At 34.3% G+C, this 24,555-nt stretch overlaps 2 protein-coding genes and 1 long non-coding RNA gene across 17 annotated transcripts in view; 2 read left to right on the plus strand and 1 right to left on the minus strand.

The window, feature by feature from the left end:
• LOC106076696 (uncharacterized) overlaps nt 1-7,279 on the plus strand; it is a 32,497-nt gene extending 25,218 nt beyond the window's left edge. For 5 of the 8 annotated variants that reach the window (XM_056034027.1, XM_056034028.1, XM_056034029.1 and 2 more), the window contains 2 exons: nt 4,586-4,702; nt 5,357-7,279. In XM_056034027.1, the coding sequence (XP_055890002.1) occupies nt 4,586-4,702; nt 5,357-5,580 (341 nt within the window). In that variant the 3' untranslated portion in view covers nt 5,581-7,279. Of the gene's footprint in view, nt 1-646; nt 781-2,888; nt 4,261-4,585; nt 4,704-5,356 lie in introns of those variants that run through there. The other 3 variants (XR_008778703.1, XM_056034031.1, XM_056034030.1) reach the window with 3 other exon arrangements.
• LOC106076695 (uncharacterized) lies at nt 6,086-13,902 on the minus strand. 8 transcript variants are annotated; one of them, XM_056034040.1, is made up of 3 exons: nt 13,682-13,806; nt 12,804-12,871; nt 6,086-11,987 (listed from the first exon to the last, which is right to left on the minus strand). In XM_056034040.1, the coding sequence occupies exon 3, from the start codon at nt 11,930-11,932 to the stop codon at nt 10,988-10,990; it is 945 nt and encodes a 314-aa protein (XP_055890015.1). In that variant the 5' UTR covers nt 11,933-11,987; nt 12,804-12,871; nt 13,682-13,806; the 3' UTR covers nt 6,086-10,987. The 8 variants fall into 8 exon arrangements, with proteins under 8 accessions (XP_055890015.1, XP_055890018.1, XP_055890021.1 ...); XM_056034043.1 differs by lacking the exons at nt 12,804-12,871; nt 13,682-13,806 and adding an exon at nt 13,828-13,902; XM_056034046.1 differs by lacking the exon at nt 12,804-12,871 and having other exon boundaries at nt 13,682-13,802.
• A 246-nt stretch (nt 13,903-14,148) lies between these two features.
• LOC129926833 (uncharacterized) lies at nt 14,149-16,792 on the plus strand. Its single transcript, XR_008778587.1, has 3 exons — nt 14,149-15,556; nt 16,336-16,474; nt 16,636-16,792. It is a non-coding gene; the product is annotated as an uncharacterized LOC129926833 (long non-coding RNA).
• The last annotated feature ends 7,763 nt before the right edge of the window (nt 16,793-24,555 follow it).

Raw genomic sequence — 24,555 nt, forward strand, 5'->3', positions numbered from 1 at the left:
TTAAATACCTACCTGATTTAATTGTCATTTGCCATTCTATATTTGGTCCCATAAATTTAATTTTAAATTAATGTGTTTTTTCCTTACCATTTTCATCTTTTTTGTTACTTATGTCTATTCATATCTATGCCATTCTTTAATTATGATTCAATTTTCTACATGCATTTTTAATAATAGTTTGCAGTTATTATAATTTGTAGTTTGAGATGTTAATGTGTACTAGTAATCGTAAACTCTAGCTGATACACATCCAAAACATGTACAAACAAACATTTGACAATGTCTTTGGTAAATTGTTGGCAACATGGGAAACGAAATGTTAATTTCCCTTAGAGTAAGTTTTTTTTTTTTTTCTCATTTTCTTTGAAGATGTTTACTTGTGTATATACCGGTAGTTTTATTAAACTGGTTAACGTTTATTTTAGTTTATATATAATTAATGCCCAACAGATTTTTCCCTGTTTAACTAAGGTTTAAAAGTTTTAGAAACGTGATCTAGTCTAGAATGGAAGAATAGAATGATAGAATTTAACATTTGTCCAATCAATTTAGGTATTAAATTAGCTCTTGTAATGAACTAGTCAATTAACTTTCAGATACGTTTTAAACAGTCCTAAACATTTTTTTTACTATCTCTTCCTTTCAGGTTCTTCAACAGTTAACCAGTTATCCTATTTTTTTACAGCAACGAAAAAACTGCATCAAGGATCAAGAGAAAAAAAATCGAAGTTTATTACAATTATGCATGGTGCTTGCGACAACAACATAGTCACTCAGAAGGTAGATTCAAATTCAAACACAGTTCTTTGTGTATAATAGGCCTACAGCAAAGAACAACGGCAGACAAGGGCTTTGTCTGCACAAGATGCAGGAAAATATGCATGTCGCAGCTGGGTTTGTGTAGTTACAACATAATCGCTCAGAAGGCAGGTTCAACTTCAAACACAGCTCATTGTGTATAATGGGCCTACAGTATAGAACAACTGCAGACAACGGCCTCGTCTGCACGAGTTGCAGGAAAATATGCAGGTCGCAGCTGGGTTTGTGTAGTTACAACATAATCGCTCAGAAGGCAGGTTCAACTTCAAACACAGCTCATTGTGTATAATGGGCCTACAGTATAGAACAACTGCAGACAACGGCCTCGTCTGCACGAGATGCAGGAAAATATGCAGGTCGCAGCTGGGTTTGTGTAATCATGTGAAACATTGCGCTCATCCTTAATCTTCAAAATCGAAGACATTGCCATTGCCATAGAAATTTGAAACTCATTGCTTAATGGAGGATCTGTTCTACTTGATGCTAAAGGACAAGACCCCAATCAAGCAAACAGTGTAGTTGTTGCTGATGGTAGAGTAGCAACGAGGATTAAAGACACAATTGAGCTTTTTAATTAATGTGAAGCTGATTTGAGCAAAACGTCAACCTCTCTTCCAAGCCTGGCCCCACATGAGAATTGTGGGCTGTGGATGACCTCAGAGATCTACTTGTCTTTTTTATCCATGGCCATTGCAAGGAATGTGAGGGAACCTGTTCTATTAAAGTGTCTCCAGTTGTTGAGCTGCTAAATCTAAATATATACTTGAACTTTTCCATCCGCGAGTTGAAAGATGTTTCAGTATTAAGGATGCTTTATGTTTCAGCAGAGTACCATGTTGACACTCAAAGAGGTGTAATTTTCCATCAAAATATGTACGTATCTTGTAGTTGACAACCAGAATAAAAGCATTGATCCTGAATGTAACATAAATAAAAATGTTTCCATTCAAACGGCCAATGTCCCGCTTTCATAAGAAAAAGTTGATCATTATTTTGTTTCAAAATTTTTCATAATCGTTTGACTATTGGCCTGAAAGTATCGAATTGCAGTGGGTTTTTTTTAATCCTTATTTTATGTTTGCTGCTTAGCAGACATCTGTGTTAGAGGCATGTGTAGTGCTTTTACTTTGCAGCATCGACCTGCCTTCTTATCAGAAACTGGCACTAGCAAGTTTTCTTTCTATTTTTGTCGTGTTGTCGTTCCGCTTGTTTCTCGTTTATTCTATTCATCAATTTTAGCATAAAATATTTCTTCGCTTGGCTTTAGTTCTAGTCGATGACTGGGTAAGAAATGTAGACAAAACGAACATTAAAGTTATAGGGACATACAGGCAGAGTTTTTCATTGACAAGAAAAATCAACCACTAGCGATGCTAGACATGTTGATAAGTTTTCTGAAACATCTGAATGCAGATCGTAATTTTTATTTGGAAGTTCCTAGTAAGCCTCCATTAAGATACTTCTCCAACATGTAAATACTAGTTAGATAGATCAATTCGCTTAATGTACATTTGCCTTTGATAAAGTTTATACAGGCCTAATAACTTTTTATTCAAGGTTTGCACTTTCAAATTGTTTAGAAATGTGTGACCCAAAATACAGGAACCAAGTGTGAATCAATCGTTATTTAAGTTTTGGCCTCTATATAATTAACAAATTAAAGAAGCAAGTTAGTGGTGCCCAGTTTTTTTGACAGCGTTCACAATAAGAAGACATTGCGTCAATAGTCCATGTAGCGGTTCTGTTTATTGAATGTCAATTCTCTTGAAGTAGCCTATCTTCTGCTTTGATGAATTGGTTCAGAAATGCACGATAAGAAGCATGAAAACTTGAAAATAATGTTCCTCCTCAATGAAGTACACTGCGACATACTGACTTTCGCTCCACTTATATCTGGTCACCTTATGAATACATATGTGTGTTTCTTTCTTTTTTTTTAATCTTCTTTTTCAAAATTTCTAATAATTTATTTTAATTTTGAATACCTGGTTTGAGTTTAAACTCTTTCTGGGAAATGCTTCAAGCTGTATACCTTTAATTAATCATACCTCTGATTGTATATCTATAAGAAAGTTGCCTTCAAACCCCAGTTCTGGACTCTGGCCAACAGTACTCAAGCCAATACTTGGTTTACCGACCCAACAAGTAAATTGAATTTGGATCTAATGAGGCACATTAAAATCTTATTTCCTTATTGAAATCATTTCTTCAAACCACAATGTTGATTGGCTGATAAGATAAGTACATTCATAGTCTGTGTACTCTAGTTCTTTATTGTTATAGCCTAAGAGTTTAAGAAGTTACTTCTGCTTTTAATATTTCTGAGGATGCTAGTTTGTCTACTTCTTACTTCACGACACTTTCTCAAAGTCAAGCAAAAAGAAGCTACAGATTTCTATGACTGTGTTTTCCTTTTACTATTAAAGTAAAGACGTGAAGATGTGGCATGCACGGTTAAGAGTTGTACTTTGTTTCTACATAAACACTTGGCCAAATTATTTTTTACTTAAAATTTTCAACAATTTTGTTTTCTCCACACGAAATTTCTAAAACAATTCTTTAGCATACAAAGTCAGTGATCTGAACATGTCAAACATTTTACAAACATTTTTTTTTACTAATATAGATCTTTAAATTTTTTTTTTTTTTGAGTCATTATATTATTTATTGATTAATGATGTAAAAAATAACAGTCATTTATTGACTACCGAAACAGAGATTAGATTGTTTAAAAATATGTAGACTAAAAAATAAACTTTATATAGACTTTGTCTTCCATCACATTGTTATTCAATGTCCTTTTTGCTCCTTTCATTGAAAAGAGCTGCTACTGATTTATTAAGCCAAAAAATTAATGAATATAAGAAATATATTTATATATAGGCCCCTATAGATAGATACTAGTTTATCGCATTCCTCCTATTGTAAAGCAATCAAAAACATAAATAAATCTAATAATAAGTATGCGTGAATAATGTGCCTTTATCAGTTTTAATATAAAGATCTATATGATTTAATTATGTTACCAGGTATATTTTTTTAAAGATTTATTACTACAATTGTACTACTTTCAATGGAGTGATGATGCATTTTGGAAGTTAAAATAATTCCTTTTTTGCCCAATTCAGATTGTATGTGTAGAATATCAATCCAATTTTTCATATTGAAATAATTAAAATGTAAGCCTAAATTAGAATTCTTTTGTGTGTAGGCTTTGTCTAATTTAGTTTTTAAAAGTTTTTTTCTGGTTGCTTGTTTGTTGTTGTTTTTTATGGCAGGGAGACAGATGGGGTATAAATGAAATTTAAAATGATTCAGTGTCAACTTCGATTTGACTTTTTTTTTGGCATTGAAATCCAATTCAGTTGAATGCGTTTTTCTACAGTATGGAACTTATTCCAGATTCAAAAGTAGAGCACATAACAAATTTAACCCAAAAATAATTTTAAAAAATTATTCATAAGCAACACTGGTTACTTGTATCACAATGTTTCTTAGACTTAGATGTGTTTTTTTTTTTTACTTTTGTGATTTGTATATGGTAATAACTTATTTAGGAATCTTACTTAAGTGCCATAGAAAAATTCGCAATTATCTTTTTCTACATATTTGCTTTATTCTATTTTGTTTTCCCTTCTGCTATGACACATCCACAGTTTGACCAATTTGATTTAGAATTAAACATGCTTTTTTTTTTCTTTGCTTATCACACTGACCACACATGCTTTTGCTGTCTTCTGTTAAGATATATATCTTCTGTTCACAGATAATACACAAGACGTTATACCAGCTGCTTTCACTAGTGAAGGAAATTTAACCAATGTGTCATCTAATGACCACTATGAGGGACAAGGATTAGAAACTCCAACAACATTATCCCAAGGTTAGTTTCCAGTTCAATGCTGTCAATGCTATATTTATTATTATTATTAATACAAAATTTGAAAAAGATCAAGACGTCTGTATGCCGTGTCTGTTTTTATTGGTGAAATGTTGTTTTCAATTTTAAAAAAAAAAGTCCTTGTAATCATAAATTTCTCCTTCTCCATTCCTATTTTAGTGTTGGAAGATTAAGATGAGTAGCGCTATATCTGAGATGCACTGTATAGATCAGGCAGCTCTCATTAAAGTTTTTCTTCTTCAGGAGGGCTTTATTATATAGGCAGTGGCGTAGCTAGGGTGGGGGGAGGAGGAGGGAGAATTGGAAAATCCCCCAAATGAGTGTTTTTTACATTAAAAATTAAATATTACGCAAAAATGCAGAGGCCCCCAAAGACGTCAAGCTGCCCAGGGTCCCCAAACGATGGAAAATTCCTAGCTACAACCCTGGCTATAGGGCCAGTATTGTGTTCAGTATAGTAGACTTAGTTTTAATATTGTATGTTACTTAAATAAATCAAAAAGTAAATCATCCCTTTTTAGTCCAAATGTCCATCATTTGAAATTGTGTGTTTTGGCTTAAGGCAACAGAAATAAATACAGTTATTTTTTTGCAAGCGGTTTATAGTGCAGTTTGATTTCATTTGTTTTATCCTAGGAAATCATACAAGTGCTAAACAAGTGACTGTATCACTGTTAAAGAAAGAAAATCAAATGCTTCATAAGCTCCTCTCCTGTAGGATGTGCAAGCAAGCCCCCATCAAAGAATTGTTTCTGCCCTGTGGTCACCTGTATGCCTGTAGTGAATGCAGTCAAAAGTTACGTGAATGCCCAGCATGTCAGAAAAGAATATTAGGCACCGCCACTACATTTTTTGCTTAGTAATTTATTATGTATTACATATTTTAAATTCCAATTGTATTTCTATTTCATAGATGCATGTTAATGATATTTATATTTATGGTATTTAATTAGATGTTTATTCATCAAATAAATAATACATATTTCTGGCAAATGCCTGAAAAAGTATTCTTTTTTCATATACTAATAATTATTAATAAGCTATTATATGACTGTGTCTAAGTGTCGTACCTAGTATGTATCCTGTTTTTTTCCTTTTATTCATAGTTATTATTTTTATTATTATTATTATTGTTATTAATTGATAATTATTTCATTGTTTTACTATTGATATTTCTTTTTAAGCACTTGAGCTTCTAGAATAAAATGAATTGTTTCAATCATGATTTCATGTGCCAGACATGCATTTGGTTTGGGTCTTTGCATATTGCTGAGACATTCTTAGTGAACTTAATTAATACATGTCTACATGTTCTACATACACATTTGTTATTGGACAAAGAAATGAGTAACAAAATGAGTAACATAATAATAAAAGTATTATAATGATTTCAGACATTTGATATTTACATCACTTAAAAATGAAATGAAAAAATAATAATTTTTTTGAAAAATGATGTCTACTGTAGATTTTAAGTAAACAAAAACATAAACACAAGCATGCCAGATAGTCTGAAAATCAATGAAATAACAATTCTTACACCGTAAACAAAATTACACAATATTCTTAAACAGTAACAGAGGTTAATGTCATGTTAGTTTTATTTTTATATACAAAACAAAAAGTGACTTAATGCTAGACTTAAAAATGAGTTTTTTGATGTTTCTTTCTCATCATTGTACACTTTTCACAGTACCACTGGATTTATATGGAAACAATTTTTATAGTGCTCTATCTATGTCCCATTTAGGAATAGAAACAAATATTTACCATAGGATGAATATCATCAGGGTAAAAATATACACACTACCTGGAAATCATCAGAGGCTATTTCTTATTTATAAAAGTAATCAAATAAATACATACAAATGCATTACTGATTTTAAGATGTACCTGTACTCAGTCCAAAGATCTCCAGATGAGGGCACACTTTTCCAGAGTAACCAATAACAAAGGACCAGTCAATAACAAGAAAAGTGTGAATGCTTCCCACAGTATAGAGAGGCAAGTTCCAGTGGTCAAGCTGGTATCTCCTGAAAGTGGTTATTACACAGTCTACGTGGCCTCATATACCATTTTTAAAGGAAATTACTCCTGCCGTCACAATACCAGAAATAGCTAACTCCTTTTGGAAATGTTAATCTTATTGCCATTAAGTGGAAAGAAGCAAGTGGTCTATCTGAGCTCCATGGGGTGGTTCAAACCCTAGATCCTTAGGTTATACCTTTTGAGTGACAAACATTGTAAGCACAACGAGATGAGAAAACTGAAAGCTCCAATTATTTTAGTTGCCAGACTCTGAACCTCTAAGGAAATGCAAAAACGATATACCCTGCACATATGTTTGTGTTTAAAACTTTGAAATATTTGTCACAATGCTAAATAAAACAAAACAGTCATTAATGTTGAAACTTCACTTATAAAATATTTATACTATCTTTGATATTACTATTAGTTTTAGCAACATGCAAATAGAATTTAAGGCTTTTAAAATATAGTGTCGTCATGTTAGTAGCATGACTGAGTATTTTTGAACCAATAAATTTGTGTTGGAATTTTTTTCTCTTTCATTCTTTTGTTCATTTTGACAGGTATTTAAATATTTTACTACTTTTGCCTTATCTACAGCCACCTAGTAAATATCTTCAAAGTCTTAATTTCATTTTTCAAATATTTATTAGTAAGCTTAAGGTATCTTTTACAAGACCATCCTTATTACAGGGTCACTTTTATAAATCAAGATCTAGATGTAGGCTACTGTAATAAGCTAGACCATGTGACATATCAGAAATGAGTCTATGCTATTTCAACAGCTATTATTCCATAACTAAATTTTTGTTAACTTTGAAATTGATTTTAATAGGTAATTTTAGTTACTAAATTCATGTTTGGTACCTGGCTTAATATAGCTTTTGGTCCCTTTAAAACAAGAGTCTGACAAAATAATTTCAAATATGTCTATCTAGCTCCACCAAAAATCCTAACAGTGATTCTCACACTATATGGTTCTGACGCCTTGGTGCTATTTTAACAAGCTCCTTTTCTTTGATTATAGGCATTAAATAGGAAACTTAACAACTAAAAAAAAATAAATGTTGTGAATGGACAAAAAAAAGAGTCATGATTAATGTTTAACAGCGGTCTTCAATAGGAGTGAAAACGCCCCCAGGGAAGCAAGTTCATGAAAGTAGAGGCACTGGAAGCCAAAGGGGCGGATGGAGGCACGCTGGGCACTAAGAAGCTCTAGAAGGTGCTGGACACAAAACGGTCAGGCAGAGATGAAAAAAACTAGAGGTGCTTTGAAACAAAACAATTTTAAAATTTCGTCAAAATTAGAGCTGGCAAAGAAAAGAGCAAATTATAATTACCTTTCTTCTGATTTAAGAACAGAAACATTAAGAGATTTTTATGTTCAGGAATTCCCTTTTCTTTAATTTTTAATTGCAAGCCAGTGTTTATTATGGTTTTTAGTTCTAATATGCATTTATTACTTGATAAATAAACTAGGTAATAAGCTTTTTAAATTCTAGTTTATTTGATCAACAATACCGGTCCGGTATACCAGTAAACAAAATTATTTTAATATAATTATAATGTTAATTTAAAATGTTAAAGCTAACATTAAATAGGATATTTTAATATTTATTTAAAAATGAAAACATTGACAATGCCAGACAAGAGAAAAATGTATGCCAATGTGTTTTACTTTCCATGAAAATATTTTCAAACGAGGCGTTAAAACCAAGTCTGTTTAGGAACATATTGCAAGCATCCTAACAAAAAGGACAAATCCAAAGATTTCAACACTGTAAGAACCTTAATGAGCAATGAAAAAATTAACACTGGACTATTTTTTTTTAAAGTTTTTTTTAAGGCAAAGCAGAAGATGGTTTAATGGCTCTTAAAAAATTGCAGAGCTTATTTTTAAAAAAAACTATTAAAAAAATAAGTCTCATGATTTTGTTAAAAAATGACCATTCCAACATTATGAGAAGTCATTTCCACTGTGATGCATCAAGATCCCTATAAGTATTATATATATGTGATTCAAAAACAGACTGATGAAATGGCCAGTGATGTGATGCAACAAGTTATAAGGAAACTTCCAATTTCAAAATTTACTATAAAATGGATGAGTCTACATTGATCTATGATGATTGTTCATTGTTACCTGGGTATGTACAGTATTATCATGATGATAATGACGATTTTGTTTTTAAATATATACTGGTATTGACACAAAAGGTAAACCTATTTTAACTTCAGTAAAAACTTTCTTTTTTGTTGTAAATAATGAAATTCCACTAGAAAAATGTGAGGCTTATGCAAGTGATGCGGCACCATCAATGGTTGCACACTACAAAAGCTTCATAAGTTATATAAAAAAAGGTAGATCCAGAGATGTTTGCAATTCAATGTGTGATTTAGAGGCAACATTTTGTTGTTAACAATGATAGCCCACAACTTTGTTCCACTTTAGTCTCATTAGAAAAAATATAACTAAAATACACATCCATGTCAAAAATTAGCCTGTCTTTCAACAGTTCTGTGAAAGAAAAAAGATTAGCCACATTTTCAACTCTTATTGTATGCTGGTTTTCTAGCTTTTGAAAGGGAATGTCTTGCTCGTTTCAATGAGCTCTGCAATAAAATTCAAGAATGTTTTGAGAGACAGGAAAATGTATCAGTTGGTAACGACTTAAACAAGTGAAGATGGTAGGCATCTAATGCAAATGAATGAAATGAGCCTGCGTCTGCAAGGAAAGAGACTGACCTTTATTGAATCAAAGCTAATCCTTACAAGTCTCTTTTACTGAGACATTGTTTGTCATAATGTTTGTTTGACAATCTCTCAGGACAATGTTTGTTGATAAATGATCTGCTGCCTAACAACATTGATGTCTATGCTACTCACTTAACAATGCTCAATAAAGAAATGACAACTTGCTTCGAGGATGTCATAAATTTAAAAATTGAAACAAGGATTGGTACATATTTTATTAAACATGTTACTGATGTTCAAATTGGATTGCAGGGAAGAAATGAGTCACAAAATTATGTTATCAGTCAAATTAAAAGAATTCCGAGAGAGGACAAGAGGCAGAAAAGGGTATGGCTACATTTAACTGCATGTAGCCACTAGAGGAGATCTTTCCCTTGCTTTGACTAATTTAAAGCCTGACATTTCTAACATTGTCAAACAGCATGAAGTACAAAAAAAAATGTATTTTATTTAAATTTTCTATTAGCCATCTTGCCAAACTAAATCCCACACAACTCCCCTTTGTAGACACTGCACCCACCCTTATGAAACCGTAAACCATATCCTCTTTGAATGTCCCTTCCTAATCCACTTGAGGCAGACCCTACTACCACTCCAGCCCAACATAACCAATACCCCATACATAGTGCTGAAAAACTGAAGAGAACAGCACACTATTTTTCCTTAGCACAGTGTACAAAAAACTGGCTAGAAGAAGAGAAGAAGAAATTTGCTATCACATGTTTCTTTCTAGGCCCTAGTATTTCTCTGGGAAGGGACGGGAGTCCACTGGTGGATCTTTTAGAGAGAAAATATTTGAATAGAAGGCAGTGCGTCCAAAAGGGTTGAAGACCACTGCTATAGAGGGAAAACCATATTCCAAAGGTATCTTTTTTTTTATAAGCTGAAAGAATATGGCATTTACAGAAATGTTAGGGCTTGGTGACTAAGTGGTTTAGTACTTGGCTTCCGAACCAAGGAAACTCAGGTTCAAATACAGGTGAAAACTGGGATTTTGAATATATCAGAATTTTTAGCTATCCCTTAATCCACCTAATTCTAAAGTAAAAGCAGACGGTTGTTGATTTGGCCACTATTCTAAGATTATTAGCAATCGTGTAACACTTTGTTTATATATTGAGAAGAACACAATAGCATTATTTTCTTAAATACTCAAAACATTATTACTTTGAGGAAAATGTATACCATGTCACATTGCAAGTAAACTATGTGATACCATGTCACATTGCAAGTAAACTATGTGATACCAGTACAATACTCTTCTAACAGCTTCAGTAAAGTATTACAAAAAAAAAAAAAACAACATCAGATTACAGAAACACAAATTATATAACACAAATCATAATCATAAAAATTATCTAGTTAACTTCGATGTTAAAACAATTTGTAAATCGACTGAAAATATATTTCAAATTAAATTTAAAAACAAAATATTAAATATACTACTGTAGAAAACTTAAGAACAAATAGCTTGCATTCATTCATTAAACTACATAATCTTCAGCTATTGCAATAAGTACTGCTCCAAAAATATGTCCATCCCCTATGGAATTTCTGAACAGAAACTCATTCACAGAAGTGCTGAATTGGATGGTGCTGGATCCAAATTGTCTCCTCAGCAATCTCTTAGCACGCATCCAAAGTTTTTCTACATTTGTTGTGTGAACTTGTTGTTTAACCACAGAATGGCTGTATATGCCACTGTGGATCTTTGCTATATTGGCAAATGCAGCAATGCTACGAGACTCTATATGTGTTCCAGGCAAAATATGTTTTGTTATTGCTTCAGTTAAAGAAGCTTTGGTGTTATCTGGAATTTCCACTAAAAAGCCTTTTCTTGAATGTCTTTCTTTTCCCCCAAATACCCAACAACTTTCACATGTAAGGTATTTTCTCTTAAATTGCTTTGGTTCATTGATTTCAACGATAATTGGTTCTCCGTTGTCACCAATCCCACCAATTTCTAAAAGTCCATGCCTGTTAATATACTTTTCACATTCCTCTCTACAAAAATTGCAATAGGCTATGACCGTTTCTTTATAGATTTTTGTTTCATGAATAATGTTATCCAATGGCATGTCATAAGACCAACAGTATATCAACTGTATTAACTGAAGAAGTGAAATGTGGCTACCTCCAAAGAATGAATTATCACGGACTGACTTTCTAATGTTGCAGTCAAGGCATAACCAACGGAAACCATCGATTCCTTGTTCATAAGAGATAAATGATGCTGGTTGGTGACAATTAATACATTTACATGAATTCTTAATCAGCCGACGTTTGGCTAACCAGATCAAGCAATTTTCTTTAGTGTTTATTGCTTCTGACAAAGCTGTAAAAGTCCACCTTTCTTCTTTTATCTGCTGATCAGTCATGATCTGATCTAAATTTACTATTTCAGTACGTTCTTTAGGGCTGTCTGCCATTGTAGAAAAAAATGAATATCTTTCTGTAGATTTTTTTTATAACTTCTACCTCAATCTAGAATAGAACACAATAAAAAAGAAATCACAATACAATTAAAAATGCCATTTCTAAGTTAAGAATAAAACTATTTTTTTATGTTGAAACAATGAGAAGAATACCTGATGTAAATTAGATTACCATTAAATTTAACATTTAATTTATATTTTGCTGTGACACTGAATAAATCTTTTCCAGATATTAATGATTACCTTAAAGTATATAAAACTAAAATCTGATCCACATAATCTCAAATAACAGTCTAGAGTAGAGACAAGAGAGCATGAACTAATGATTTGGACTTAATCTAGATTTAGATCTAGCTAGAAATAAAACTAGACCAACAGTTGACTCTTGACAGTTTAACACTTAAGGTAGCAACCCCCTTTTAAGACCCTAATTTTCTTAATTTTGCATTAAGAATTTTTTTTTCTAAACAATTGCATTGAAGTAGAAACTTGCACAGGCAGCTATTTTGGATCTAAAAACACATTTGACATTTGAAACAATTTCCTGTTCAGGTTTTACACAGCTGAAATTAAGCATGTCCTTAGAAAAGACATTGCTTTATAACTCACTATTTTTATGACATCTTGAGTTTACTCAAAAGAAAAGAGGTTCCTCTAACATAGTGAACACAAAACTCTTCATTCAAATGAGCCAAATTTTTTAAATAACAGTCAGATTTTTTCAAACTTAAGCTTTCCTTTAGTAGAGACATTTTTATGGAAATAATTAGAACTTAAAGTACTATTTCAAGCTTAGGTTGTTAAATATGTCTGACTGTAAGTCACTATATAAATATAACTAACTGTACATTAATGAATTTAGTACCATACTGTCACGAGTCGAGACTGTGACCTATTTTGACCAGTTTCTTGAAGCCCGAGATCTAGCCAGAGCTGTCCAGCGCAAACAAGTTAGTTTTAGGCATCCAATCAAAAGAAGAGGTTGAGGAAAAAAATAGCATACGTCAGCTTCTAGAAGGTTAAAGTTACTAAAATAATTAGGGGAGAAGTTTCCATGACACTGGAATGTACGATTGAGAAAAGTATAAAATAGGGGAAAGTCAGTTAGTCAGGGTCCTCGCATAGTAAAGGTTCTTGTAGCGTAATAGGTCCTCACATAGTAACGGTTTTGTAGAGTAATAAGTCTTTGTTAGTATGAGTTTAAATATTTGCGGGTCCATTAGTTCAAGTTTTATTAGTTGAAGTTTTATTAGTTGAAGTTATAATAAGTGAAGTTTTGTTGTAATTCGAAGCTTTCAGTTACAATATATATATATATATACTATAATGACTATATGCTATATATAAATATATTAACTTAAACTCAAGGCCGGATTTAAGCGAGGGCAGACAGTACCAAGGATTCCACAAGAAAATTCAAAAGGGCCTCCACAAAAGATGGGTCTCAAATTTTGAAGTTGTTTTTTTTTTTAACTTTTGTTTCCCCATTTTTACAGCTGTCAAAAATGTGATTAAGAAATGCTTGTAGCATGCTCGAAATGAGTAAATACAGCTCCAGATTTATGGCAGTGCATCTACCAAGGGCCTTTGCCTCCACAAACTAAAAAATATAAACTTATTAAAACTAAAATATGCATCATTGATCATGGGAACAGACTTTTAAAATTTTTTAGGTAACTCACTATACGTAATTCTAATACTTCGATACGATAGATTATATATAGATCTATTTTAGTATTTAACCTTTCTTTAAAAATGAATTTTCAAAATGTAAAGTTTAAAAAGATGGAAATTCGCTTCAATATTTAAATCTAAAAAATTAATTAAAATGTTCAATTTAAGCAATTTTGCTTATTAAGAAATAGATTAGATTTAGAATAGCTATGTACATGTTTTTCAACGTGAACCGGGTAACTTGAAATAACATGTAAAAATACAATAAAGTAGATTGGTCTCCCATTGTCTCATAACTGATTTTTTAAAATAAAAGATCTTTCGCGCTGTCAGCTTACGTGTTTTATATGCCGGTGCCCGTATACATAGTCTACAATGGCGAGGCAAGACCTACATTTTATGCGGCGGGGTATATTTTCATTAAAAAGTACCTGCGCCAGGTATTAAAGAAACAACTACTTCCATCTTATAACTATTTATCGTCTTCGTTAGATAAAGCTTATACGTATGACTTAATATTTCTAAAATATTTTTTTAACCTAAATTTAAAAAAGATTCTTTCAGCTGAGGCTGTAGGCCTATATAGATCTAGTGTAACCACAGCTATTTTTAACATGAATTTATTGGTCCATGTAGGCGGCACCTTCGATATGGGGTCATGGAGGTCACGATGTAAAAAAAAAAAAGGTGGGGGCATTATAAAACCGGTCAACAATGTTGAAAAGCATTACGATTCACAGGGTGCTAAAAAAATGGAGGGGGCAGAAAGAGAAGGAGAGAAAGATCAGACCGTCCATTTTCAATGTTCTAAATGAGAGACCATTACAATGTGAAAAAAATAAGGGGGATGGTTCGATCTAGAGAGGGAGAAAGAGAAAGATTTTTACAATTCAAGTTGAAAGCCTCAATGAGAGAGCATCAGGGTCGGACTGGCTTAAAAAACCGGTCCGGGAAATTTGGTCATGGCAGCGGCCCACTTCATCATGAGTTTCATATAATTTTTTTCAATAATTTAATATTTATATATTTTTCTTTAGTTTCTATAATTATTTCATATATAATAATAAAAATAATGAAATTTTAAAGTTCAAAAACACTACTTTAAGCTGTAAGAATGTTTTTTATTTATTACATGTTCAAATTCGTAATTATGCAAAACAACATTAAACAGTTAAATAACTCCTAGTTTTAACAACCTAAACATAAGAAACACTACAGTCTAAAATTTCAATTCACTAATGACTAGTATAACAGCTTTTTCATCGTTTCACTAGTCGATGCTAAAACATCAATGATATCATTGTTATTGATTGTTGGAAGAAGGTCCTTCTCACAAGACACCAGCATGAATGATTGTAAAGTTGACAGGCTCAGCAAATTTCTTAATCTGTTCAAAATGTAGGCCTATTTCAATTTTGAAAACCACCTCTCACAAGCAACTTGTGATGAGGATAATGTCAAAACAAATTTGTAAGCCAGATACAAATTTGAATAAGCAAGACTTTGCAAATTAAACTTTTGGAGAACAAAATAACAAGAAACAATACATTTTTTGCAAGAATTGCATTCATTTGCATTCATGGTTGTTGCCTGGTAATTCAGACTGTTGAATGTTGTCTGAGACAGAGTCTGATACTTCCATTTCAAAGACCAAATTATATTCATCTTCAAAAGTTGCTTGAAAATTTTCCCATTTCCTTGCAAAATCCAATAATTCAGTTTGAAGCTGATCTTTTTGTTACAGTAGGGTAACGTGGGGCAAAAAGCCCTTAGGGGTAAAAGGCCTTTCTTAATTTTTGTGCGAATGGCTTATTGGATGATTCAAATTAAGACTTCCTGAGATAGCTCACTTCCTTTCTTTTAATGCACGTTGAGCTTGATGTAGTAGCTTGTCAATTTATCGTCACAGATCACTTTGAATTTTTCTACCTATCTCACTATAAGGTAAGGGCTCATTTTATTTGTCTGTATTTTTATTATGTGTTATTTTATCCTTAATTGTAAATATTCTTTGCAAAGGATTTTCAAAGTAAATCCTTATAGATGTTGCTATACTCTAAAAGCGACATGGTGAAAGTTAATATATTGATCGTTTCAACATCACCTATGTTGGGGTAAAATGCCTATTTGAGTTGGGGGCAGGAAGCCTTTATCGAAATCTGGTCATAAAAGATCTAGATCTATAAAATATAGAAATCTCTATATAAAATTTAGACTTCATTGTCGCTAGATTTAAGATTATTCTAGATTCTAGTCATTCCAGATCTAGACTAGATCTAGATTTATATTAACTAGATTCTAGATCTATAATATACAAATAATCTACAAAATTCTAGACTGGAATCTAAGAATAAATTATATTAATACAAGTTCAATTAATAGGTCTAAAATGTAAATTAGAAAAGTATATCTAAATCTAGAACTATTATAAATAAATCTAATAGAATATCTAGTCTAGATCTAGTAGATCTATTTCTATATGTCTTGACTATATCTTTATATTATTATATAAATCTATAATAATAGATTTTTATTCTGTACACAATAGTGATTTGGGGTATTCTAGTCAATCCAGATGAGACAGCAATTAGTATGCGTATTTGTGATACTTAGATTAGAAAGTAATAGTAAGATCTAGTAGGGCTGTAGATCTAGTCTATAAATTATACCATATTAGTAAGTTTAACTATAGATTTATATTTTCTGTTTGTAAAATGTTTCAGATGTTCCTTCAGAGTTGAAGATTATTACTTCCTAGTCCAAACCTCCCGCAGGACGACGGAGGATGGGAGCGGGCAGGGTTTGAACCCTGGACCACTGACAAATCTGAACGACAGTCCAGCGCGCAAACTGCACGACCAAGTAGCCATCCATTTTCTAGATCGTTATTATTTATTCTACTTTTGCCTGCTATGTTTGGAATTATATATATATTTATCTTTTGAGATCCATAAGCTTTTAAAGTTTAAAATGTGCACAATTTAATTTAAAAAATTTTATTTTTTTTATTTTTTTCATTTCAGAAAATGTTAAGAAATTACCAGAGAAAAAACACAAGACTCGTATGGACAACATTCTTGACAGGAGCTTTAAAAGCTATCGCTGATGGGATGCCACTTAACAATGTCTCCGAAAAAATTACATTTATAATTATTAAATATTTCACTTATACTTTTTAAATTTGTTTGTCAATATTTATTATTTATGTTTGTGTATACCAAATATCGCAAGCTAAAATTATTTAAAAACAAATTCATGTGTTTATATAATTACTTACTGGTACACTAATACATACAACTAAGAGCTGAAAAACATAAAAATAATTTTTAAAGTTTTTAGTTTTCATTAATTTTGCTTCTGCATTTTAATCAATTTTCTTTTTTATCTTGTTTACAAACTAAAATTGAAAACAAAATTACCAGCCTAAATTTATACACAAAAACAAACATCTACGAAGAAAAGAAAATCCTTATTTGCTTGAACATAATTAATAATCAATTATCATTATTATTCTTGTGTGCAAGGATAAAAAAAATATTTGAAAACAAAATTACACATACAAATATATATACACAATAATATATACACCTAAGAGATTTAAAAAACAAATTAAATTCTTTATTTACCACAATTTTTGCTTTGGGGGTAAGTGGCCCTTGGAAGGGCTTTTTGCCCCAAGTGTGGGGTAAAATGTCCCTTAAAATTTTTTTTTAATTTCATGCAATAATTTTTAGATACATTGAAATAAATTTATTTTAAAAACTAATTTGTAAATTAGACATGTAACACTAAATGAAAACCAAATTTAAGATAAAATTATATTAATAAGCTAGCTTGTATAGGCCATAGAAGCTTAGGGGGGGCTTTTTGCCCCACGTTACCCTATCATCAAATTTTTTGAGCAACCCACTCAGGTGCTGAAGTGTGCATCACTGGGCATTCTTTTCAGAATTTCTGCAAAATGTCTTAGATCAAAACAAGATAAATCAGCGTAAAGACTACCATGCTCAGAGAATCTCTGTTTTAAACTATTAATTACTTGATCAATAACCATATGTTGTGAAAATTTACACGAAATTTATCTTTCGCACTTTCAACAAGTGGTTGGTTGGCTATAATTCTTTCTTCTTTCAAAACAGTCTGCACTTCAATGTCGAGCTTTCTTGTTTCTAGTTCACTGTTAGCAAATGTTGAGAAATTTGTAGCTGCTTGAAAAATAGAATCAACATTTCTATCTACTTTGCTTAATTCATGGATACTGTCTTGAACCATCTTATAGGCTCGTAGTATATCCATTCCAGTTGTTTGCAAATATTCAGATAATGGCGTTGTGTGTTCAAATATTTTCAGAAATAATTGTGCCGTTAGAATAAATTCAAAACTTGTCAATGAATCTAACAGAGCTTTTGCTCTGTATCGGATATCATTATTGAATTTGTTTGATGTAGAAATATCATAAAATGTTTGTAGCATGTCAATGTACAAAAAATCGATAACTTGTGTTTCTTGATTGCCATGATTGGAATGTTTGATGAAGAAGTTTCCAAATATTTTAGTAAGAGCTCTGTCTTTTGCCCACCAACGGGTTTCACTAATTACAGATATGTATTTCAATTTGCTAAATTCACGCCAAACATTAAACCATAAATATGATTCCCGAAGAAAGACTGCACATGTGTTTAAAACCCCAAATAAAGTAACAACTTCAACCGCTTTTTTTTTGGTGACGTCACCCATTACCCAATTTCAGACATGGGCATAACACCATACATAAATCTGGCCCGGAGAAACTGTATTTAACCAGGCATTGAATCCATTGTATTGACCTTGCATATTAGACGCACCATCGGTGGAATTGCAAAATACATTTACTTACATCAATGCCTAACTTTTCAAATACGCCACAAACCAAATCACACATTCCTTTTCCAGTCGTTGATGTGTAATTGACTATAGCTATTACACGTTCGTGTACAGTATCCGTTACATATTGGATCACAATAGAACACTGATCCTGCACATTAATATCTTGTGTGGTATCAATTTGAACGCTAAACATAGCGGCTCCTCTAATCTTTTCCACCATCATGTTTGTTAAAGATGTTGATATAGCATCAATTACTTTATTAACGGTAATTTCAGTTAAAATTAAAAATATAATAACTTTCTTTTGGCAAGCCTGGAGAGCATGTGCAAGGGGACCAAACAAAAAAAAGGAAGGCGAGGTGGCCTGGAGAGAGAGAGAGAGAGAGAGAGGGGGGGGGATGGACATAAGAATAAAAGGTGCAGGAGAGCGTGAAGGAGCGAAATGTTAATTCATATTCCATATAACAGATAGGCCGACTATCAGGGCCGGTCTTAGGCCACTGCAACTTATGCGGTCGCAGTGGGCCCCACGCTTTCATAGGCCCCGCGCTTATTCAATGTGTAATTATTAAATTGCAAAATATAAACGAAAAATTCCTGGAAATCTCCTGTATTTATTAAAATCTGAAAATATTGTTACAAATGACCGGTGACAGGAAGAGGTTAACGTGTGACCCCGACGAGATAACACAGCAGCGGCAGTTCCCTGGAATGTACATGTATAAACAGAGACAGGATGTGACGTGTCCTTACATGTTATTCCAAAAGGTACTAGCAATGTCCAATGACAGATAGAGGTCACAACTTGTGACCCCGGCAAGATGACACTGCAGCCAATGTTTTCTGGAATCTACGTGTATAAACAAAGACAGGATGTGACGTTTCCTCACGTGTTATTACAGAAGATACTAGCAGTGTTTGTGGAACTTTGGAGGATTGATTAGGGACTCTATATAAGCCAGAGAGTTAATGTGAAAGTCAGTCGGATGAAGTCGTATGGAGTCGTGAGTGAGCCGTTACAGTCGATACAGACGATGTAAGACGTGTGCGGCTCTGTGGAAGAGAAATGTGTACGACTCGATGCAAGTTAACTAGGGTAGAGTTAACTGGAGTGGACTACTGTCGTTAAAGTCTATACAGCGTACTACAGTGGACTTGAGCCGTTACAGTCGATACAGTCGATGTAAGACGTGTGCGGCTCTGATTCGGTAGACTTGAGTACGACTTGGTTCAGCTTTAGGAGACCTGGAGCGACACTGGAAAGTGTGTCGTTGGTCTGTCCTGTGGAATACGGCTCGATGCAAGTTGAGAAGAGATGAATTGCAACGAAGTGAAGAGATGTATTGCAACGAAGTATAGCTAACTGTAACCTGACAGATATTGTACAGTCTCCTACGCTACATGTTACAGTAATGTTAGAGTTATTAGTCATTAAAGTTATATGAAACTGAAAGTTTAGTCGTCAAGTTCTTTGCAGTGTTTTTATTTGTGTGCCAACTAATACATCTAGCCAGAAGAATCAGAAATACGTAACAATTGGTGTCAGAAGTGGGATCTTTCTGGCTAGAATGTGTTCCATCAAACTTCTTATTGAACTTGACATGAAAGAACTTAGACAAGAGCTTCGAGACAGAGGTCTACAGCTTAACGGAAATAAGGAAACGCTAACAGCACGTCTCAGACAAGCCCTGTTGGAGGAAGATGTGAATCCGGACACTTGCCAATTTGAAATCAAACCTAATATGACGGAGCTCCTGAGAACCTTGCAACACAAAATGAACTCGGTGAACGAGAGCATTAAGGAGATAGAATCAAAAATCAACACCCGATTTTCTTCATTTAACCAGTTGATCAAAGCCATGAATAAGAATGAACAAATAGCTACCACGCCCAACAAGACAGAAGAACAAACAAATACGATAAAAGATCAAACTAGAATCATGATTAACGAGCTGCTGAACACTCAGCAGTATCAGATTGAGTCAACAGATGAAAGAGCTACACCATTGATGAACAGCGAACAATTGTCCAACCAAGAATGTAGCGATACAGACAATTACGATAAAGATGCTGGTGATGGCTGTGCTGTCTGTTACTGTGATAGCAAACCAAACGAATGTGGCCTACTAGAAATGAAAAGAGACGGTAGCTGTTTCTATTTCAACGAAAAGCAGAAGAGCGCTGAAGAAACAAAAGAAGAGACCTATAGTTTGACCGAAGCTTTAGCTACAGATATACCTGATATGAGTACCTCAACCAGCCAAACAGATCAAGACAACGTTGGGTCTGCGTCCAAGTCTGTTGCTGTGGGCCTTAAAGACTTCTGTCTTCTATCTGCCAATGTCTACGAGAGGAACTCGAAGCTTGATTATTGCACCCATGCGTTTGACAAGAACTGTACGTACGTAGCTGTGCAAGAAGACTGTGAATGCCAAGAAACACACCAACAAGCTCTAGATTTAACAGAAGCTTGTTCAGCTGTCAAGGTAGGCGCGAGGAGTCCTGGTGATAGTCAAGGAATTACAATAGAAACTGATGCTGAAGTTGATGGACCTTTGCACGTTGAATGTTATCAACCTGCTCCACAGTCGAGTCATCCAGACTCGGATGAAGGTGCTGACGTGTTTGACAACTTGCCATCAAGTGGACTTGCAGCTCATTCGCAAAGCATCCATCGAAGAATAATGCTGAAGCAACTTGTTAGATCAACAGTCTTGATGACTACAGCTATGAAATGCAATGCCTTCCTATGTGCTAAGTGGCTGCCATCAGCAATGATCGACAAGAAAACAAGACAACAACAACGACATCAACTCAACCAAAGAAATGTCAAATGGAGGAGGCGGAGAAAGCGACACATGCAGAGTGCAACGTGGATGGCTCCAACAAGATCAAGATACAAACCCACCCCTTCTCCCACTGATAGACCCCCACCTGCATTTATGAAACTCCAGAGCCCATGTTGTTAGAAAACAAGCCCCACCACTTCTCCCGTTGATAGACCCCCACCTGCACTAATGAAACTCCATAGCCCATGTTGTTAGAAAGATTCTGTCCGGAACCATCAGATCAAAGACGAAAGCCTTACTATCAGTTGAAAGTGTGAAGCCACTAAAGAATAATTTAAGAACATTCCTCATGAGAATAAGTTGATGAAGTATAACAAAGGTTTTAGAAGAACGCTAAATAAGTCAGAAGCAAGAAGGACAGAAAAGTAGTTTAAGAAGCCAGAACTGTAATGAGTAACCATCTGTGACAGAACTGTACAAGAAGATCAACCCAACAGGCATCGTACAAACCCAAAGTCAGTTGCTGTTGTAAGAAGAACATGTGAATATTGCTGTACTGTGATGAACCTGTGTATCTCTGAAGAAGCTCTGTAAAAAGATGCTGGAGAATGTAAAACTCAGCCAGTGAAGAACGAACTCGTTAGAATGCTGATGAATTTTCTTGACAAGAGTGCCCAATGTCGTCATCTGAAGGTCGATGTTTCCATACCAAGATTGATGAAAACATTTGTGAGGACCTGCTGAAAAATGAGGATTTGGCTCCCATTCTTCTATGGAAAGAAGATGGACAACGGCCAGATTGAAAGAACATCTCTGAGAAGGGGGCAACCACCAAAGCTTCATTCTTGAAAACGTCGATCGGTTTCTTCAGTATCGTGGTGAAATGGAATCTGTTCGGGACGAACAGATCTAAGAAGGGGGCAGTGTTACAAATGACCGGTGACAGGAAGAGGTTAACGTGTGACCCCGACGAGATAACACAGCAGCGGCAGTTCCCTGGAATGTACATGTATAAACAGAGACAGGATGTGACGTGTCCTTACATGTTATTCCAAAAGGTACTAGCAATGTCCAATGACAGATAGAGGTCACAACTTGTGACCCCGGCAAGATGACACTGCAGCCAATGTTTTCTGGAATCTACGTGTATAAACAAAGACAGGATGTGACGTTTCCTCACGTGTTATTACAGAAGATACTAGCAGTGTTTGTGGAACTTTGGAGGATTGATTAGGGACTCTATATAAGCCAGAGAGTTAATGTGAAAGTCAGTCGGATGAAGTCGTATGGAGTCGTGAGTGAGCCGTTACAGTCGATACAGACGATGTAAGACGTGTGCGGCTCTGTGGAAGAGAAATGTGTACGACTCGATGCAAGTTAACTAGGGTAGAGTTAACTGGAGTGGACTACTGTCGTTAAAGTCTATACAGCGTACTACAGTGGACTTGAGCCGTTACAGTCGATACAGTCGATGTAAGACGTGTGCGGCTCTGATTCGGTAGACTTGAGTACGACTTGGTTCAGCTTTAGGAGACCTGGAGCGACACTGGAAAGTGTGTCGTTGGTCTGTCCTGTGGAATACGGCTCGATGCAAGTTGAGAAGAGATGAATTGCAACGAAGTGAAGAGATGTATTGCAACGAAGTATAGCTAACTGTAACCTGACAGATATTGTACAGTCTCCTACGCTACATGTTACAGTAATGTTAGAGTTATTAGTCATTAAAGTTATATGAAACTGAAAGTTTAGTCGTCAAGTTCTTTGCAGTGTTTTTATTTGTGTGCCAACTAATACATCTAGCCAGAAGAATCAGAAATACGTAACAATATATTAAAATCTCCTGAAAATTCTTTAAAATCTCCAGAAAAAAATAGACAAAATTGTCATTTGTGGGTGTCATTCATTGCGGAAAACTCCAATCCTACGCGCGATAAAAGAAAAAAGGCATTGTCAGCTTTCGTGTAATAAAATGTAATAATCGGGCGAATTTTTACCTTAATCGGAAGTTCCAATACTTTATTTACTTTTATAGTCACTGGCATATAAATATGTCATAGGTTACAAGGTTCGTAAAGTACAGATCGCAATTTTAATTTAGTAAAGAATGAATAAAATTCAAAGTCGAATTTTTTTCTAATACAAAATCTTAATTTTCACTTATTTTCCTTATCCACACAGAGACTATGCCCCGCGCTATAAGTTTTGATAGGCCCCCGCAATAGCTAGGACCGGCCCTGCATACTATAACCATGGTCTTAAAAATAGGTTAGATGGGAGTATTAAAATGAGGGCAATTTTATTTTAACTGACAACTAAACAAGGGAAATAAAAAAAAAAACTTTTAAAAACAAAACGTGTAGCAGTCATGTATTTAAATTTTTAATAGATCTAGACTAAAAATAATAAATCTGTGCGATTGGAAATATATTTTTACCAATTGTTTTTGTTTCGCGCAATTCCTCAATACGCTATGATCCTCATATCCGTTGTCTGGACCAGTTGGGAAGGGGAAGAAAAATTGGGGTATCTGTGTGATCGCTTTTTAAATGTTTTTTTTTTAAGGGAAAACGACCTGAATTTGAATTTGTGAATAAAAGCCTTCTCAGGCTTCTCAAGCCAACGTAATATAATAGGGGTCCGAAGATTAGTGATGAATGCAGTATTTCCCGTGGCTACGCAGCCCCAGCTGTGACCTATATATTTTGCCACATCCAGGGCAAGCATAACCATTGTCCGCAGGTGGTCGATTTAGATTTTCTTTTCGCCGTCTGCGTTTGTCCTCGGCAGCAAATTTTATTTTGGTCTCAAATGTGTATCCTGCGGCCTTCGTGAGTGACCTCCAGCTGTCTCGTTCTGAGGCCGCATGCAATCAGGTGCTCTATTCTACGTTGACGCCTACGCTGGTCTTTGAAGCGTTTCCGTGGGGCGCCTCTGTTACGTCGACCACCTTTTATCTCACCAAAAAAAGACTGCCTTTGGCATACGTTCGTCTCCCATACGGGATACGTGCCCTGCCAAGCGTAACTGTCGGACCATAAGAAGTCTCGCTATACCGTCCATACCGGCGTTGGACATCGCTGTTTGTAGTGCGGTCCTGCCACCGTATGTCCATGATGGAGCGCAAGCATCTTTGGTGAAAGCGCTCAAGAAGTCTTATTTGTTTCCTGTATGTTTCCCATGTCTCAGACATTAGTAAACATTGATTTTTGTAGGCAGGCGGAGCGATTTGTTCTTCCAAACTCTCGCCTGAAGGCGTTCAAAAGTGCTACTGGCCCTGACCAGACGGTT

Source organism: Biomphalaria glabrata, chromosome 6 (assembly GCF_947242115.1).
Source record: "Biomphalaria glabrata chromosome 6, xgBioGlab47.1, whole genome shotgun sequence".
NCBI lineage: Eukaryota > Metazoa > Mollusca > Gastropoda > Planorbidae > Biomphalaria > Biomphalaria glabrata.